Raw genomic sequence first — 13,221 nt, forward strand, 5'->3', positions numbered from 1 at the left:
ATTGAACAAAGGAACAGAAAGACATATGAACTAATAGAGAATGAAATATGCAGGAAAACAACATACAATAACTGTGAGAGAAGATATAGGAAAATGCTCTTCCCTCCTTTATTTAAAGACATGGGGAACTACGGATATGGAACATTGATATTAGTATCATACTTGGTTGATGTGTTAGTTTTGTTTAACTGATGATTTTCTCCTTTGTTTTATTCTGAATTACAAAAGACGGTTCAGCGGGGGAAGGATGTATGTTCAGAAATGAAAGTGATATGAAAGCAAAAGCTATCAATAAAAGAATTTTAAAGAAGCGTTGGGTGAAATCTTCACATATACCCTGTCCAGTACAATAGTCTCAGCCCTTAGCTATCAACCCCTCCTAAAGAGAAGCAGTTGTTTGAGCAATCTATGAAAAGCAGCTGTTCCAAGAAAAGACACCAATGCCCATCTACACTTCACTGATGCACTGTTTAGTCATTTCAGTCCTGTCTGACTCTTCATGACCCCATCTGCGGTTGTCTTTGACAAAGATTCTGGAATGGTTTGCCATTTCTTTCTCCAGTTCATTTTACAGATGAGGAAGCAGAGTTAGAAGACTTGCCTAGGGTCACATTACTAATAAATGTCTGAGGCCAGATTTGAACTCCAGGCCTAGTGCTCTATCCACTGTGCCACCTCACTGCCCTTAACTGATATAGTGAAGGTAAAGAGGGTGGTCCCAACACCTATACTGTTGTGTGTGTCTGCATATCCAAGAAGTGTGAAGTGGGGAAAACTCAACATCACAATAAAAGGGCAGTAATTCAAAGAACCGTATTGCATCAGATAGTCATTACCCTGACACTTCTGTCACTATGCCTCCTGATGTCTTTACCAACCTTCCAATCTCAATAGCCCCTACTGGCCCCCAGTATCCTATTACCACCTCAGTTAGCTCTTGGCTTGTGTATTCTCAAGGAACCCTTATTCCTGACCTGACCTAGCTTTTCTTTTTCACTCAAGCATTGGACTCTTTTCTCCAAAAAGGGGATCCAGCTTGGTCTAGTGATTAATGATCTACCTACCTGGGGCTTATCTGCATATGTTAGCTCCCTTCTGGCGACTCAATAATAAACTTCTTGAGGTTAAGAATTGTATCTCACGCTTCCCGGGTACCTTCACTCCCACCCCAGGGGCAATCAATCTAGTACCAAACATATGGCCAGGAAAAAAACATTAATTGAATTTGATTTAAATAGCCAGCTGCAAAGGCTGTCCCTCATTCCTAGAATTCGCCCCCTTCCTCATTTATACTTCTTAGAATCTCTAACTTCCTTCAACACTCAACTTAAATGCCTCTCCCACAGGAAACCTTTTCTGATCCACCCAATCCCCACTCCAGCTGTTATTGCCTTCCCTTGAAAAATTACCTTATATTTATTTTTAATGTTTTTATATGCATATATGTGTATATATTGTTTACCTTGTAAAAATACGAGCTACTTGCAGACAAGGACTATTTCATTTTTCCATTCCCAGTGGGTGTTCGATCAATGCTTGTTGATTGATCTAATTACTTATATATGCTTTGCTAGTCTTCACTGATATCCTATTCAGATATCATGCATTATTATTGCATGAAGGGGACACTGGGTTCTCCCCCAGGTCCTACCAAGCTAGGAAGGCCTGGAGTGTAGGCTCAGTGGTGGATGGGATATATTGTCACCTGTGCAGCAGTCTAGAGAGCTACTATCAATTCACAGAACCTTTTTACCAAGTTCACCAAAGGATGATGACTTTTTTTTAGGCCATCAAAACTCTCAAAACCCCTCTACCAAATTAGAGAGTGGTTGTGACCTGTGCAGGGAATACGCCCATGGACAAAATTAATGACTCTTGAATATTGAAATATGCTTTATTATGACTTATTTATGAGGCAGATAAGTGACACAATGGATGAGGCACTGGACCTGGAGTCAGGAAGGCCCAAATTCAAATGCTGCCTCAAACACTTAGTTGCTTGACCTTTCTCAGCATCAGTTTCCTCATCTTTAAAATGGAGATAATAATTGCATCTACTTCAAAGTCAAGTGAGATAATGTATGTCAAGTATCTTGTAGCTATTCTTATTGAAATTATAGTTGTGCCTTCTATGTAGTAATAGCTGAATAAATGCTGAATGAATGAGTGCATAAATGGGTAAATTAATGAATAAATCAGTTAATTAATTTATTTATATTACCTAAGTAGACACCAAAAGCCGATAGTGAGTTATGGCTTGTGGTAATGTCCTGGGACAGAGGAGGGGGAAACAAGTCTGAGCTTAAAGACTGACCACAAACAAGATCCAAGGTGTATAAAACACACTCAGACAAGAGAGTTGACTTCCCAGCTGCCAAGAATGCAACATCTTGATACCAAGGAACCAATCCTTTTCCACTTTTTTTCTGAGGTACCTGATTAGTACCTAGCAAAACTATAATCTCACAGTTTAATTCAATTTAACAAGGACTTATTAAGTACCTGCTGTGTGTCAGGCATTGTGCCAAATGGTTAAGCAACTCTGATGCCCTGGTTTCAAAGAACGACATTTATTAGGCAAATAACAAAAAGCTTTTACATCAGATACTGATGTAAGACCATTCAAATGGGTAAGTTATGGACTTTGGAGCAGCCAAGGAAATATATAAAGCAATGGTCACAGCTTTTTGCTGGCTGAATTGTAAAAACGTTGTTAATTTTATTCTCCCTAAAACTCTCCCTTCTGGTTCCAAAGAATTTCTTTAAATAAATATGAGTGTCTAAATATATAACATGTACATATGCATATGTATATATAACTGTCATGGGAGGCGATGAATTATTCTAAAACAGGAAAGGAATCCCTAGCATAGTTCCAGTGGACTCCTGGCCAAGGTCATTAAGGATGAATGTGTTCAGCTGTCAAGAACAAAAGATTGGTTTAGGAGAGTGTCGGGTAACAACTCAACTGGAAGACATGTGAATCCAATCAACACTAAAATGTGAGGGCAAAGGATGGAGTCACTCCTTGAGCCAGAAGAGACAATAAACACTTGATAAATACAACTCTTCTCCCTGTCTGTACTATCCCTAGGGAAGCATCTGCCTTTGGAGGTACAAAAGGCTTGTAAATCAGCATTCAGTCAATGATGTATACTTACCCACCTGCTTAGACACACTCTGTCAAGTGAGCTAACAGGGATCCGCTAAACTATTTTTTAGCATAGGAATCTGAATAACTGACACTTTCATTCTTCCCCCACTTATAATATCCTGGACAACTTGTCCCAGCAGAGTAATTCCTCCAGTCTATTACTGTGAGGTTTTGGAAAGCGTGTCTCAAATGCTATTAGAGCCTTTAGTTTAGTTTAATTAGAACCCTAATCCCACCCCCTTACAACCTCATGCACAAAACCCATCTTCTGGTGTAAAATTCTTAGTACCATTACTCAGAGGAAAAGAAAGGTTTTCTTAAAAGTTGTCTTTCAGTATTTGGATTGTCAATGGGAGCATTGCTAAACTGTGCTCTGATTAATTGCAATTGTACTAACAAATCTCAGTTCTGGAGAACAGTTTATAAAACAGACCTTCTCCCTCTCATTAGAGAGGTGGAGTAATATGGTCAGTCAGTCAGTGGGTCAATAAGTATATATTAAGTACACATTATGAACCAGACACTGTGTTAAGCAAATTATAGAGAGGACTTTAGAGAAAAGGGGGAGAAAGTTCCTGCCCTAAGAAGCTTACATTCTAATGGGGTAGACAACTTGAAATAACAAGATACATATAAGATGTATGAAGATTAGATAAAAAGGAATTCTGAAAAGGGAAGGCATTAGCAGCTGAACCAGTAAGGGCCTTCTATAGTAGGTGGTATGTGAACTGAGTTTTGAAGGAAGAGGGAAAGGTTAAGAGGTGGAGGTAAGGGAGCAGAGCATTCCAGATACGGGGTTCACGCAACACAAAGGCCTAGCAATGGGATGTGGAGTGTCACATTTGAGAAATGATGCACACACACTGTGAGACATTAAATCACAGAATCCCAGAACTGCAAAAGACCTCAGACACCATCTAATCCACCCCATATCTGAACAAGAATGCCTTCTGTAATATACCTGACTAGTAACTAGGAGTTCCAAAAGGGTGAGGTGAGGAGGGAGATGGAATAGAATGTCACATATGAGGAAGGGAAGAAGGAAACAAGCATTTATTAAGCATCTACTGTGTGCCAGGCACTATGCTAAGTGCTTCATAAATACTATCTCATTTAATCCCTGCAACTCTGAGATCTAAGTGCTACTATCATCCCCATTCCACACTTGGGGAACTGAGGTAGATGAAGGTTAAGTAATTTGCCCAGGGCCACACAGCTAGTAAGTATTCAGACTTAGGCCTTCTTGATTCTAGGTCCAGAATTCTCTTCACATGCCACCCAGCTGTCCCTAGGCAAGAAGGACCAAAAAGTGCAAAAAGTAGAATGTTACATAATAAGGCTAGAAGGGTAGACTGAAGCAGATCATCAAAGGCTTTAAATGCCAAACAGTGGTGTTTACACATTATTCTTTTTTTTTTTTAGGAAACTTTTTATTTTTTTTATTTTTTATTATTATTTTTTTTCTTTTAGGCAATTGGGGTTAAGTGACTTGCCCAGGGTCATGCAGCTAGTAAGTGTTAAGTGTTTGGTCTGAGACCAGATTTGAACTCAGGTCCTCCTGACTTCAGGGCCGGTGCTGTATCCATTGTGCCACCTAGCTGCCCCCATATTATTCTAAAGGCAATAGGGAGCCACTGGTGCTTCTTAAGGTGAGGAGTGACATGAAAAAGTTGCATTTTAAGAATATCAATTTGACAACTGTGTGCAGGATGGAATAGAGACGCAAGATGCTAGATGCTGGGAGACCTTCTAGGAAGTTATTGCAGCAGTCCATAAGAAGAGCTATAAGATATGTTGAGCAGAGAAGAGTTCAGATGTCAAGGATGTCAGCAAGTAAATAAGATTTGGAAACTGTGATTAGAAATAGAAGGTGAGAATGAAGAGGCAAAGTTGGATATGGAAGGTAAGTGAGAATGAAGAGATGAGGATGACTGGAAGAATGGTGGTAACCTCAATACAGACTGGGAGGTTAGGAGGAGGAATGGATTTAGGTGGAAAGAAAATGAAGTCTAATTTGGACATGTTGAATCTAAGATGCCTATGGGACACCCAGGTAGAGATGTCTGGCAAGTAATTGGAGATGTAGGAATAGCTCTCAAGACAGAAAGGGAGGTAGCATACATAGATTTGGAAATTATCTACATGGAGATGATAGTTGAGTTCATAGGAACTGATACAATCAATGAAAGAGAATATAGAAAGAGAAGGGGAAAAGCCCAGGATAAAACCTTGGGGTATACCCATGCATAGGGAGTGGAATAAGGATGATGATCCTGCAAAGGAGGCTGAGAAAGAACTGGTAGGATAAGAGAACGCTGACCAAAAATTTAGGGAGGAAAAAGTATCTATAGATGGGTGGTTAAGAGTATCAAACGCTGCTAAGAGGTCAAAAAGGATGAGGACCAATAAAAAGCCATTGAATTAACAATAAAGAAGTCATTGATGATCTTGGAGAGTTAAGTTTCAGTCAAGTAGTGGAGTCAGCAGACAAGATGCAAGCAGGAGAGAAGCAAGTAGGTGATGAAAAAGAGGAAGCTACATGTGTAGGCAGCTTTTTTTCCCTGTGAAAGAGAAGAAAACTATGGTATGATAACTTGAGAGGGTGGTAGAATCTAATGATTTTTTTAAAGAAGAGAGAAATCTGAGCACATTTGTAGGTAATAGGGAAAGAACCAAATAATGAGAGAATAGGGATAGGGACTGGACCTGATTTCAACGGTTAAAAGAAACTCCCATGTGAGGAAACTCCCTCTAACAATGCAGGTCAGCTCCTTCTCTGCAACTTACAGTCTTGGAGAATTGCTTAGAACACTGAGAATTTAAATGAATGATGTATAATAATGTATAATAAGACTAGAAAGGTAGACTGGAGCCAGATTATAAAGGACCACACGGGTCACACAGGGTCACATAGCCAATATGTGGCAGTGGTGAATTGAACCCAAATCTTCCCTGCTCCAAGGCCGACTCTCTATATACTATATCTAGTAGTACTCAAAAAAACAAAGAGAAGTTAAAAATTAAGGAGAAAGGGGATAACTGAATGTGGAAGACCCTGAGGAGACAAGTGAAGAATGTACTCCCTCTTCGTTGCTACCTTTCCAAACCCTTCTCTTCTTCAAGGGTAAGCTCAGATGCTATGATCTCTAAAGAGCTTTCCATCAACTCTTAAACTAAAAATTATTTTTCCCTTCTCATATTTTCCTTGAGTAGTTTGTCTGGATCTCTCTTTTATAGCCCATCACACGCTATCTTGTATTATACTTATCTTTATACATGTTGCATTCTGCCCTCCATGTTCCCAGCCACTAGAATGTAGACATGTATGTTATCATTTATCTTTGTATCCCTAGCACCAAGTGCAGTGCTTTGCACATAGTAGGTACTTAATATAATATCTGTTGTATTACATTTAACTGAATTAATTTTAACCGACACTTGTAAGATGGTGCCACCTGCTGGAATAAGTATGCCAGGCAGGGTCATGTCATTCAGCTGGAAAGATCACAGAGGGGCAGCACACACTAGAAATTAAGTGGCAGCAACTTCTGTTGCTATTGGTTAATAATGCTGATATTTCCCTTCCCCAGCTTCCAACTCAATCCTTGGGTAGAGTTATTAGCTGAGTAGAAAAAAGCATGGAAAGCATGGTTTATCAAATATCTAAATCACATACATCAGGAAGAGATAGTTAACATTGGATGACAGAATAGAAAAGTGGGTCAACTCTAATAAAATTAGATTTAAAGAAATAAATGTAAATGCACAGACTTAGATTCAAAAAATCAATAGCACAAGGACTGGACGGAGAAGGTATGTTTAGAAAATAGGACATTCAAAAATGAAACGGGGGATTTGTTTGACTGCTTGCCATGGCCATAAGATGCATAAAATGTAATTTTAAGCTGCATTAATAAAAACATCTAAAATGTGAGAAGTCATAGCCCTGCTATAGTCTATCCCAATCAAATCACACCTGGAGTATTATGTTCAGTCCTGGGTACAACATCATAGGAAGAACATTGAAAAGCTCCAAGCCATCCAGAGGATGAAATTTTAAAATTATAATAGATTGATCAGTTAAAGAAACTGATAGTGTTTATTTAGCCTTTACTAGATAAAGCATGGGGTGGGGGTAGGGAAGACATAAAAGCTGTCTTCAAACACAGGGTGTCCCAAAAGTCTAAGCTTTTTATACCTGCACTGAGACTTTTGGGACACTCCATGTTCAGAGTTGAAGAAATTTGTTCTTCTCAGTCCCAGAGGACAGAACCAAGGAAAGGAAGTTGTGAAGAAGATTCCAGAAAATTCTTCTTCCTCTCTCCAAGAGTTTAGTGCCAAGCCACAACTCCTGCCCTCATGCTAGGAGGCACCGGTCTATCCTACATTCAGCTGTCAAATTGATCTTTCTAAAGTGCAAGTCCAATACTTCCCACTGCCTTCTCCTCCATAAACTCCACTGGTTCCCTATGACCTCTAGAATCAAATGTGAAATCCTCTGGGTGGCTTTGAAAGCCTTTAATAATCCATCACTCTTCTTATATCTTACTGCCCTCTATACACTCTGTGATCCAGTAACACTGGATTCCATGTTTCCTTGCAAAGATTCCGTGGTTTTTGGTTGTTGGTTTTTTTCTGTGACTTTCATTGTCCCCCAGCTTGGAACATTTTCTCTCCTTACCTCACATGTCTTTGTCTCCCTGACTTACTTCAAGTCCCTGCTAAAATCCTATCTTTCTACTAGTAGCCTTTCCTAATGTCCCTGACTGCCAATGCCTTCCTTCTGTTGATCGTCTCATCTCCACCTTATCTTGCTTATCCAGAGTTGTTTTCATGTTGTCTCCTCTATGTGAACACCCTGAGAGCAGAGAATGTTTTTGCCTTTCTTTTCAATCCCTGGCACTTAACATACTTGTTGTCCAGTCATTTTTCAGGCATGTCTGACTCTTTGTGACCCCATTTGGGGTTTTCTTGGCAAAGTTACCAGAGTGGTTTGCTGTGTCCTTCTCCAGCTCATTTTACAGATGAGGAAACTGAGGCAAACAGGGCTAAGTAACTTGCCCAGGGTCACATTGCTAGGAAGTGTCTGAAGCTGGATTTGAACTCAGGAAAAAGGAGTCTTCCTGACTCCAGGCCTGGCATGCTGTCCATTGTGCCACCCAGCCGCCTGCCTTTTCCCTACCACTAGTAAATCCTCAGGACTGTTTTCACTGGAACATGCTGACCCCACCAGGTAAAAACAAAAACCTTTCATTAAGGATACACTTTGGTAGAATAGAACAAACCCTAGAGTTGGAGTCATGCAAACTGGACACAAGTCCCAGCATCCCAACTTACTAGATATGTGACTTTGTGCAAGGGACTTTGCCTCTCTGTTATCTGTAAAATAGGGGTAATAATACTGGCACAATCTATCTTATAGGGCTATTGTGAAGAAAGAACTTACCAAATCTTGAAGTATTCTATTAACGTGAGTTATCATCATCATCACTTTTATTAAGTGATAAAACAGACAACTCCCGACCAAGAATTTCTCCTTTTTCTTTTTCACTCTTGGTTTCTGTCTCTGTCAGTCTGTCTCTGTCTCCCCCTGTCTTTCTCTGTCTCTCTCATGCACGTACATGCACATACAAGTCACCCAAGCTCCTGATGTATATACAGATATATCAAGTATATCTCAAGGACAATGAAAGTCCAGAACTGATTCTAGGTGAGTCAGACAGGATCTAAGTGAGTTCAGGTGCCTAGCCTTCAGCACAGTACTTGCATGAGAGGGAAGACTGGGAAGCAGAAATGGAATTAGTCCAAGGATGAATGGGCAGGGAATCCCATTCTCAGTCCAGCCTGGGCTGTGTGACAGGAAAGTCCAGGCATGGGAAGGAGGGGGAGGGATGTGGCAAAAAGCCTGTGCTAGAAAACAGAAGAGGAGGATAAAGGCAACTCCTCAAAATGGAAATTAAAGGGCCCCTCCTCTGGAATTTTTTTTTTTAATTTTTAGGACTAATGATGACCACTTCAGAGTTCAGTTGAGCATATTAGCTAAGGCCCAGAAAGAAAGCCCATACTGTAAGACTTCCTGAAGGAAAGGTATCCTTGAGGACATATGTCATCTATCATTGGTTACTTAGCATAAAAGTAAGTTCTTCTAAAGGCTCCTTTAGCAAGTTGTGGCAGGTTGCTATAGATCACAGAGGCTGTGTCCTTGGAAGAAAAAGAAATCACCTTAGCTGAGATGGAAAAACCCTGCAATTTTCTTGACCCCTGGGCACTCTTCTTACCATTCACCAATACTATTTGATTCACTTCCCATGAAACAGACACAAAACTGTTCAGACTCTAGGGTGAAGTAGATTATCTGTGGTACAAATCTATTCATGCTCAAAGCAGAGGCACCAAATTTTGTGATAAAAAATGCCTATTAACTCTCACATCATCACATACTGGCATGCATGCCCCAATTTGGCATAAGTTTAAATTCAAACCCAGCTCAAGATAGTAGACAGTATAAATAGATTCTTAGAATCTTGGAACTTCAGAGTGGAGAAGGATCTCAGAGGTCTTCCAGTCTAATACCCCTCTGATGCATTAACCCCTCGGCAACATTCCCAACAAGTAGTCGTTCAACTCATACTTGAAAACTTCCAGTATAAGAGGAAATCCCTTATACTTTGAAATATTTTTTCTTACATAGGTGTTTCTCTATGATGCCCTTTGGAGTCAAGTAGAACAAATCTACTCCCTTTTCAAAATGATGTCCCTTCAAAGTCATTTCTTCTCCAGGCTGGAGTTGTTTATGTTCAACTCCTCCAGCCCATCCTTGTATGGAGCAGTCTTCAGTCCTGGGAAAGATCTGTGATCCATAGCTCTTCCTATCTTCACTAAAACTCAGTTTTATTCATCAAGAAAACCTTGGAAAGAGAAACGCCCGTTCCCTCCCTTCTGTGCCTTAAGGAACTCCTTTTGGATATGTTTCACAGTTCCTCTAGGAGTGACTTTCAAACCATATATTCTTGTCTTAGAAAATTCAAATTGACAGGGTCTTTTTTCCAGGAAAACACGGCACATGAATCACACCCATAGAAACTGACGTGACAGCTGGACAGCACCACAAATTCATTTCCTTGCCTAAAATACAACCCAAAGAAAGAAAAATGGGAACAAAACCCAAAAATAATATAAATTTTAAAACATATCGCAAATGCCAAATGTACGACACAAATGCTCGATTGGCAGCTTTTGATGGGTAATCTTTTCTCATGTAGCCTTGGGAATGCAAATATAGCCTGAGGTCATTTTATATTATTTTATAAGGATATGTGAACTTGGATTATCCTGCCTATACTTCAATTGCTGTATCTCAACCAAACTGGCCCCTAAGAGATACGTTTATCTCTGGAAAGATTCCTATGCCTGATTTGCTACATTCCAAACTTCAAGGCCTTGCTCCTAATTTGGGGCATATTCCCATAACGTCAAGCCATCCCAATGGCTAGGGGTCAGGATTAGGTTTACATTGCTCTTATGTACAATTGCCCTAATTATGAATTGCCTTTTTATAAAGATGGCATTGATAATGACAGCAAAGGGCTTTCATGAATCGGTGGAATTAAACCATATGTCATCAGGGCATGCCCAAAAGCCCTTTAGAAAGCAATATAACCCTTATTACTTTTAACACCCTAGATAAATCAGGTTGTAAAAAGAGGCATTACCTAAACATTGGCCTTCCAGGAGCCAGTATCCATCTGTACAAGAGCAGGTGTATCCTCCTTCAGTGTTGATGCAGATCTGGGTAGGGTTGCACTGATGAGAATCTGATGCACACTCGTCAACATCTGCAACAGAGACAGACACCAAGAGCATTGTCAGCAATGGAATGGTTGCAGGCAGCAGCTGTTTGTATGGGCATGGATTACAGATCAGAGAGTCTCAGAATGTAAGAGCTGGATAAGACAGAGACCATTTAGTCTAACCTGAAACTGAAATAATAGCCTCCAAAATATGTCCAACTCAGCCTCTTTTGAAGACCTCCAGTGAGAAGGAGCCCCTCCCTTGCCAGTCAGGTTTTTCTGCAATTCTGCTTGTTGGGAATTTTGTTCTTTGCACAGAGCCAAAATCAAATTCTGTAACTTCCACTAGTTGTTACAAATACTGCTCTCTGGCACCAAGTCTAATGCTTCTCCCACATGACAACCCTTCAGATACTTGAAGACAACTATTTTATCCCTTCTGAATCTTCTCTTCTCCAAGCCAAACATCACCAGGGCCTTTCAAAAGACTTCCATACGGCATATTCTTTTGTCCTTTGGCCACCCAGATCTACTCCTTTTAGGTACTCAAACTTGCTTGTCATTTCCTAGGGAAAGAAGCCCTTCCCAGATCTTGTGTCTCTTTGACTAGCTGCGGACTCCCTTTTTTCCCAAGTCCTCATTGCCCCAGTGAAAAAATAAGTGCAGCAGAAAGATGATTGAACTCGGAATCAGGAAGTCCTATATTTGAATTTCACTTTTTTAGTTGTGTGACCAGGGACAAATGACTTCATTTTTCTGAACCTCAGTTTCCTTATATGTAAAATGGAGTCCATAATACCATGTAGGGTTTTTGTGAAAGATGGAGTGAATGTCCAATTAATATTGAACACAAAGTACTCTGCAAACCTTAAAACACTATACATGTCTGTGTAGGACAGTGTTTTCTGTCGTTACCTAATACAAGTCACATAGAAGCTATTCAATAAATGTCTTTTGAATTTAACCAAATTCAAATATAGACAGCTTTTTATGTGACTTTGATTTCAAATGTAGAGGGCAGCCCCTGCCTGGATAATAATAATAATAATAATTTTTAAATAGCTAACATTTATATAGCACTTGCTATGTGCCAAATAATTCACAATTATTTCATTTGATCCTCATAATAACCCTGGGAGCTGCTGGTGGTGTTCTCAGTCATTTTCAGTCATGTCCAACTCTTCATGATCCCAATTGGGGTTTCCTTGGTAAAAATACTAGAGTGGTTTGTCATTTCTTTCTCTGGTTCATTTTACAGATGAGGAAACTGAGATAAATAGGGTTAAATGACTTGCCTAGGGTCACAAAGCTAGTGAGTGTCTGAGGCTGGATTTGAACTTGAGATGAGTCTTTCTGACTGGAGTCCTGGCTGGCACTCTAGCCTCTGTATCATCTAGCTGCCCCACCCCTCCTAATTGCCCTGCACCTTGGGAAGTAGGGGCTATTATTATCCCCATTTTACAAATGAGGAAACCAAGACAAACAGAGGTTAAGTGACTTGCCCAGGGTCACGGAGCTAGTAAGTGTCTGAGGTCAAATTTGAACTCCGGTCTTCCTGAGTCTGGGACTGACACTCTATCCACTGCCCTACTGGATCTAACATTAAGGCATTTGTAACTTTCAGATAGGATATCAGAAATCCAGCCTGATTCTCTACTATAAATGCTTCCTATGTTCATGTCCATTTCTGCCTTCCAGTCACAATTGGATCCGCCCAGTAAGCATTATTCCCCAGGGGAGCAGACTAATAATGCTTGGCAAGCAGCCTCTTCAGCAATAATCCATAGCTCAAATGTGTGATAAATAATACCATCGGCCAGCACATATTTATGCTATTCAGGCGCAATAAGTGATGGATGGCAATTTTATCCTGGGAAAAACATTGTCTCAGGAATGTTCACTCTATGCCTTATCCTGCGATAAATGGAGAGAGTAGACATAAGGGGGCCAGGGGAAATAGGAGGAGAGTGGCTGAAGGCAGTTCCCAGCACTCTCTATTTATACAATATACCATATGCAGGGTATGCAACATAGCTATCTAGATATATATTTATATTATAATAACTATAGCTAACATTTTGTTCAGTCGTTTCAGTCATGTCCAACTCTTCATGACCCCATTTGGAGTTTTCTTGGCAAAGATACTGGAGTGGTTTGCCATTTCCTTCTCCAGTTCATTTTATAGATGAGGAATTGAGGCAAACAGGAGTAAGAGACTTGCCCAGGGTCACACAGTCAGTAAGTGTCTGAAGCCGGATTTCAACTCGGGTCTTCCTG

At 40.2% G+C, this 13,221-nt stretch overlaps 1 protein-coding gene across 4 annotated transcripts in view; it reads right to left on the reverse strand.

Annotated features, from left to right (window-relative positions):
- FBLN5 (fibulin 5) overlaps positions 1-13,221 on the reverse strand; it is a 136,830-nt gene that overhangs the window by 58,500 nt on the left and 65,109 nt on the right. For all 4 annotated transcript variants that reach the window (XM_021004285.2, XM_021004284.2, XM_021004281.2 and 1 more), the window contains exon 5: positions 10,867-10,989. In XM_021004285.2, the coding sequence (XP_020859944.1) occupies positions 10,867-10,989 (123 nt within the window). The remainder of the gene's footprint in view (positions 1-10,866; positions 10,990-13,221) is intronic.

This window comes from Phascolarctos cinereus, unplaced genomic scaffold (genome assembly GCF_003287225.1).
Source record: "Phascolarctos cinereus isolate Bilbo 61053 unplaced genomic scaffold, phaCin_HiC Scaffold_3;HRSCAF=262, whole genome shotgun sequence".
Lineage (NCBI taxonomy): Eukaryota > Metazoa > Chordata > Mammalia > Diprotodontia > Phascolarctidae > Phascolarctos > Phascolarctos cinereus.